The sequence below is a fragment of the Apaloderma vittatum genome, unplaced genomic scaffold (assembly GCF_000703405.1).
Source record: "Apaloderma vittatum isolate BGI_N311 unplaced genomic scaffold, ASM70340v1 scaffold39666, whole genome shotgun sequence".
Lineage (NCBI taxonomy): Eukaryota > Metazoa > Chordata > Aves > Trogoniformes > Trogonidae > Apaloderma > Apaloderma vittatum.
The window spans coordinates 27825-34523 of record NW_009721937.1 but is presented as its reverse complement, the minus strand read 5'-3'; the positions used below and the strand labels follow the sequence as shown (position 1 = coordinate 34523).

Genomic DNA, 6699 nt, shown 5'->3' with positions numbered 1-6699 from the left:
CCGCCGGGGCAGCGGTGCCTGAGCACCCTAGGCCCCGCCGTGCCGCTCACCAGTCCCCTCTCTCCCGCAGGGTTACTATACGCGCCGCGGCGGCATCGGCGAAAGCGGGGATTTCATCACCTCACCTGAAATAAGTCAGATATTTGGAGAGGTAATGTGTAATTCCGTATGCCTCAAGTAACTTCCTTCTTAAGTTATAGTTAAGCTGCTTTTGGAGGAGGAAAGGATGTTTTGTTTTTCTGGAAGACCATGAATCCTTTCTTGTGTTATAATCCGGGACACCACTCATGCTTAGTAACACTTAATTTCATATAGAACATGTATATAAATAGTTCTGCTAGTTACCATCTGTGAAAACTCTACTCAAAAATAATTTTCAGATTTTGGCCTGTTTATTCTGGTTTGTGTATTATTGCCAGCAGTGAAGACTGGGTAAATGCTGTTCTCATTGATACTTTGCCAAATGCCTTGTCATGAAGAACAGTTGTTCAGAGGCAACTGAGCTGTGACCAGCAGTTAAGCCTTAAGTAAAAGTTCTTGCTCCAGGCAGAAAAGGATATTAGTGATGGTGAGTTGCTTCTGCTGGGCTGACAGCAAACAGTTGTGATTTTAATACTTAGAGGGCAAAGTTACGTGTCAATGATTTCTCATAACTCTAAAATCTATAGAGTACTGCATAGTATCTTATTTATTACCAAACAAAAGGCATGTATTTCTTTCCACAAGTTCTCCAGTTATACTCTTAACTCTTTGTGTCATTTCTCACTGTCAGTTAATAGGAATATGGTATGTTAGCGAATGGATAGCCATGGGGAAACCTAAAGCATTCCGGCTGGTGGAACTGGGCCCAGGGAGGGGCACTCTCACTGATGATATACTACGGGTAGGTGAAAACTAATATTAAAATTCCTTATTTCTGGCTTAATCCCATGGCTACTCAGAAATCTCAAGGAGTGATGTTTTGCTATTGGAGTTTAACCTTCCTTAGTAGCCATATTATTTAAGTCTGGGGATTTGCAGCTTAGACTCTAATTAAAGTACATGCATATTTCTGAGACCAGGTCTCTCAGCTGAAAGCAGAGCATGGGCCAGTGTGAGCACACACATGTAATCTTTCAAACACCACGTGGTAGAAGGGGAGGACATTGCAAAGTACTTCTGTATAGGAAAGCGTTATCCAAACTGAAACCCATCTGAGATGATGCTGCTGTGGAGGAAGGCCTCAGTGCAAGCCCTAGGAGGACAACAATACAGGAGTCAAGTTGTGTCATTTCCTTTGGGGATTTCAGGGGCTTATTTCTTCTGAGTTAACCTTTTCTGTTCTATCATGCTTACATGGCTATTTGTTTTTGCATCAGTAATATTTTAACTAAGTGTTAATGGGATTTAGTACTTCAGAAGACATTTTATTCTAGAGATGTACATTTAATGAAAAAGAACTCTAATAACCACAGTGAAGTAAATGTAGGATTTTGAGCACTTTTTATTTATGATGTCTGGGAAAAGTGAACCCTTTTTTCCCTAATGTTAAGTCCTCTGCAGATCTAAGAGGAGCTCCTCGTTCTCAGGCTATTACTATTCTAAGTTAGATTTCACATTGTTGTGCTTGCAACGTTCTCTTGAATGACTAAGATTAAATGTTAATTAAACCTGTAATGTATACAGCACATGACCACGCCTAATAGAATTCATCTGCCTTCATAGGTCTTCAAGCAGCTTTCCTCTTTACTTAGTAAATGTGATGTCTCTATTCATCTGGTAGAAGTGAGTCCCAAACTCAGCGAGATCCAAGCGCTGATGCTGACAGGAGGGAAGGTGCAGTCAAACCCTGAGGACGAGTCTGCTTACATGAAAGGCGTTAGCAAGACGGGAATTCCCATTTTCTGGTACAGAGACGTTCAGGACGTGCCGCCTGGTAAGGAGCTTGAACATCTTGTTACAGGGATGGTGTCCTTCCTCCATTTGCAGCTTTTGATAACGGAGGACACCTCTGCTAGCTTTCATAAAGTATAGAAAAGTAGTTAGTATACATATTTCTTCTTACTTCTTGAATGAGTCTGAGGTAGGATCTTGACTTATGTTCGTAACTGTTACCTATTCTGACTGCCTTCATTTTGGGATAGCTACTCAATTTGATATATTTTGACTTCATGGGCAACTATACTGATTTTGCCTAAATCTCCTTTCATGAGATACTGATCTAAAATTCATGACTGGAAGCTAGAGTTAGCTGTAGAAATGCTGTTTTTGTATCCAAGCTAGAAGTAATTATGATTATTTCAGAACCCTATTAAATAGCCTAATTCATTACAAATAATTAAAAAAATAGTATTTTTCAACTGGAAACTGCTGTGGAAGCATTAATAATGCATTCTTTTTTACCTTCCCACAGGTTTCAGCTTTTACCTAGCACATGAGTTTTTTGATGCCCTGCCAATACATAAGTTTCAGGTATATAATGAAGATTATTGTAATTGTGACCATCTGCTTAAATGCCTTTTATCTTGGGAGAAGACTAGAATTAGAGTGCCAAACTAGAAACGTGCATTGTCCCTGGTGATAAAATATTTCTAACTGAATTTAGACTAATCAGGCTTAATTCATCTAATAACTGTAAAATTGGTCTTCAGTGGAAAAACTTGTAGAAGGCTCAAGCTTTCTGGTGAGATAAGTCTCAAGTTTTTAGTATTAGTAAAGTTTTTTAATTTTCATATTATTTTATGGATCTCTACTAACAATTAGAGGGCTTTCATTTGAACAGCTATGAGAAGAGCAAAACAGGTTGTTCAGGATTCAGAAGAAATTTTCAATTTCAATTTGATAATTAGTTTATGAAAATCACTGGTAGAATAAAGTATTTTATTTGGGCAAGTTAAACGTACTGTCAATAGAAGAGGTAGAGTTTTTCTTAACAGCATCATTTGTTCCTGTTAAGTATCATTAAACCAGTAGTTGTTGACTCTACAGATGAGTGTCTCCCACAAGCTTTTTCCAAGGCAGTTACTGGAATTCATGGGAATGAATAATTGTTGTTAATAGCATATTATATCCTTAAAACGTTTGTGAAAATGCTTGACACATTAATTCACTCAAATAAACAAGATACTGTTGTACTTGTTAAGAGTGTGAAATGAGTGTTCTGTGTTCATTAAACAGAGAACAGAGAAAGGCTGGCGTGAAGTCTTGGTTGACATAGATCCAGAAGTTCCTGACCAGCTGCGGTTTGTCCTGTCACCGTCCAGCACCCCTGCGACAGAAAACTTCATTCAGGTAAGGCTGTGCTTGCCACTTCCATTCTGCAACGCTTCCACAAGCGTTTAACTGTGTACACTGTGAAAATATAGCACAAAAATAACCACATACATCAAGCAAAATCAGAGCTTAAGCAGACAAAACACTTCAGAGAGCAAAATGTCCAACATGATTTTTTTCTAAAGTTCACTGCATTCTTCAGGTTACAAAGTGAAGTAGTCGAGATGAAAACGAGCTACAACATTTAACACAGAAAGACCTTTTTGAAGGGTGTGCGCAGCTCGAGCTGTTCCCGTTCCTTGAGTACTACAGTAATGACATTTCACCTGATGCAAGTATTCTTCCTCATGAAAAAGATTTTCATTTCAGTTGACTATAGGTTGTAGGAGATGACTGACTTCCAGCACTCATAAAGTACTAATTGAAAATGCCTGTTAGCAAAAACTAGCTCAAGTTCTAGGTAGCCTAGGATGCACCCCTGGACCTCTGTGCCCTAATGAAGTGATGACAATCCCAGGACATCAAGTGTGAAGGACTCATGCCCTGCACTTCTTGGCTAATACGGATGTTTTGATGTTTGAACTCTGCACTAGCCTGAAGAAACAAGAGATCATGTGGAAGTGTGTCCTGAGGCTGGTGTCATCATTCAGAGGCTTGCCTGTCGTATAGAAAAGGATGGTGGGGCCGCACTGGTTGCTGATTATGGTCACGATGGAACGAAAACTGACACTTTCCGGGTAGGTCACTTACCCTGAAATAATAAGCCAAAATACTCTGTTACCTTTTATTTGTCCCTTGGATCCTTAGGTTCTTGTTAGAGAAAGGTTTTAGGTGGGCATAATATCAAAGACTGATTATGCTGCAATGATAAAATTGAATAATTGAGTTCTTATTTAATTGGTGACCATAAGGATGGATAATGGATAATGGATAATCTGAGTCCTTGCTATGTTTATCTCAAATTTTCAAAGTGTAATTTGCTATTCTTACCCCTCTAAGGTGCTACTTGATCTTTGCTAGCCCCAGCTATGGTAGCTAGACGTACAGCTGAGTGTAATCTCCCAATTTAATTTTTCAGGGTTTCCGGAATCACAAACTTCATGATGTTCTGAGAGCTCCAGGTACAGCAGATCTGACAGCAGACGTTGATTTCAGTTATCTTCGAAAGATGACGCAGGGAAGAACAGCCACATTGGGTCCTATAAAACAGCAGGAGTTTTTAAAGAACATGGGCATTGATCTCCGACTGCAGGTACGACAGTCTTCACAGCTTCATGAACTCTACTGATCCACAAGGAGCGCTCTTAAGCAGCAAGAGAGCTTTTATAAAAATCTAATTTTAAAAGAAAGTTGTTCAAATCAAAATCTAAGTGTGAGAATTAATATTTCCTTCTAGACATACATTACTGTGGATCCCTCCAAATAAACCAATCGTATTATATTTAGGAGTATTTAATGCAAAAAAAATAAAATGCTGCATCAGTGTGTGAGCTCCACCGAGGAGCTCAGCAGTTCTACTGAGCATTACAGCACAGTTAGATTAGTGTAAGTGAAAAGGATGTGACAAGAGAGTGCAGGTATGAGGGAGCTTATAGGAAAGCAAGAAGGGTTATAACCTACTTTTTTTTTTTTCTCTAGGTGCTCTTGCAGAATTCAGATGACACAGCAACTCGAGAGCAGTTACTTCACAGCTATGATATGCTGATGAATCCCAAGAAGATGGGGGACTGTTTTAATTTTTTTGCCCTGCTGCCTCACCACAGACTTGTACAGCCTGAGAGGAAACACAAGCCAGAATCCAAGTCTCCCTTACTGCCTGTTGCTGGATTTGGTGAACTCTTGCTTCAGTAATTTCAAACACTATAGCAAAATGCCTGATCATAGTAGCTTTCAATAGCAACTTATTAAAGCATTAAAAAAAAAAAGTAGTCCTGCAGTTTATGGTTTCACATAATAATAATGCAACACTCATAAATATTTTGTATGTGTAACTAAATATTTTGATTTATCTTTGAACTGAAAGCTCATGAAAATGTCACATTACTTCTCCTGGCACTTTTCTCAACCAGTCTACACCTCAGGGCCTAGCCCTGTTTTGGTGGGGAGTGCTATTCCAGAGTTAATGTTAGTGCAGTTAGAACAAGGTTTCAGGGGTCTTAGGACAGAGCAAGGTATTTACTAGTGGAATCAAATTAAAACATGTCAGTAACAAACCGGCTGTGCTAAAGAGACTTTGGCTGTTCTCAGCTTTGGTACTTGCTTAAAAGACAAGATGTCTTGACATTTTTGAAGATATTTTTATAAAGAGAATGACAGGAACCATGCCCAAAGAGTTATTTAGTTCCAAAGCACCTCCTAACAATTCCAACACCAGGGCTTATCTAATGTCAAATCCACAAACAAGGAAGTGTAAGAACATTTACTTCTAATAACATTTGATAGGAGAGTTAACTCATGTAAATAAAAAGAACAAGGCTGATAGGGAAATAAATTTTATTTTCAAGCTTATCAGAGGATATTTACAAACAATGGGATGTATAAAAATATAAAAGTACTTGACAGTGTCCTTTTGAGGCTATAAACTTTACATGAGCTTTTTTCTAGCATCATCATAGCGCTATTTCTTGAATGAATGCAACTTAATTCATCTAGGGGTAAGGATATTAAACACTGTTAACATACTGCTGTCAAAGTTCGCAGTAAAGGTAGAAAAAAGGGAATAAAAAACTCAGCTATTTTTACTACTCTCAAGAAAATTTTTTTCTAATGTATGATTTATTTATTTTTTTGGTTTCTCAACTATTGGCTCCTTGTGGCTTCTACTGTCTTGCCCCACAAGTCTGCATACATAGCCAGGGAATTTCCTCCAAATGCCAACAGCATTTTTTTAATATTTTTTTTAATACAACTTGAAGAATAAATAGCCCATATAATATTTTGGAGCAGAGCAGACTTCATAGGGAGAGACACTAGCCAGGCCTTCTACTTTATTGTTGTCCCCTCCTTCCTCTATTCCTTTTGTGCTTTTTCAAGTGACTGAGCTGGCTTTATTTCCTCCCTTAAAACAACACAAACAAAAAAACAACAGGAAAACCTGAAGTGACAGCTCAAGTATAAAATCTGAATTTTAAAACCAGACTTTATCTGCCTTATTAGTTAGGATGGAAGATGGCAATGGCTTCACTGAAATGTGGTCACTTGAGCAGTGGAAATTGAAAAAAAAAAAATAAATAAAAGAAGCACTACTTCCCTTGCTCAGCCTGGGGAGGTACCAGACTGCCAACTGTAGGGGTGATTGTTCTGGTTCCAAAGATGGAAAATAGAGCCTCCCGGAAGGATCAGTCCCAACACCCTGCCTTAGCAGGACAACGAGCTTAAAGGACAAATTCTGCCCCTTCTGAATTCCTTTGCACTGCCCTGGCAGCATGGAAAAGGAGGGACTGTGCC

General features: G+C 38.8%; 1 protein-coding gene across 1 annotated transcript; it reads left to right on the top strand.

Annotated features, from left to right (window-relative positions):
- Nucleotides 1-70: 70 nt before the first annotated feature.
- Nucleotides 71-5123, top strand: NDUFAF7 (NADH dehydrogenase (ubiquinone) complex I, assembly factor 7; the record flags this gene model as incomplete). The annotated part of the gene is made up of 8 exons (XM_009871580.1): nucleotides 71-151; nucleotides 773-883; nucleotides 1705-1915; nucleotides 2393-2451; nucleotides 3157-3270; nucleotides 3846-3989; nucleotides 4331-4504; nucleotides 4891-5123. Coding segments are annotated over 8 exons (1107 nt in total), but the record flags the coding sequence as incomplete, so codon positions are not given.
- Nucleotides 5124-6699: the final 1576 nt, after the last annotated feature.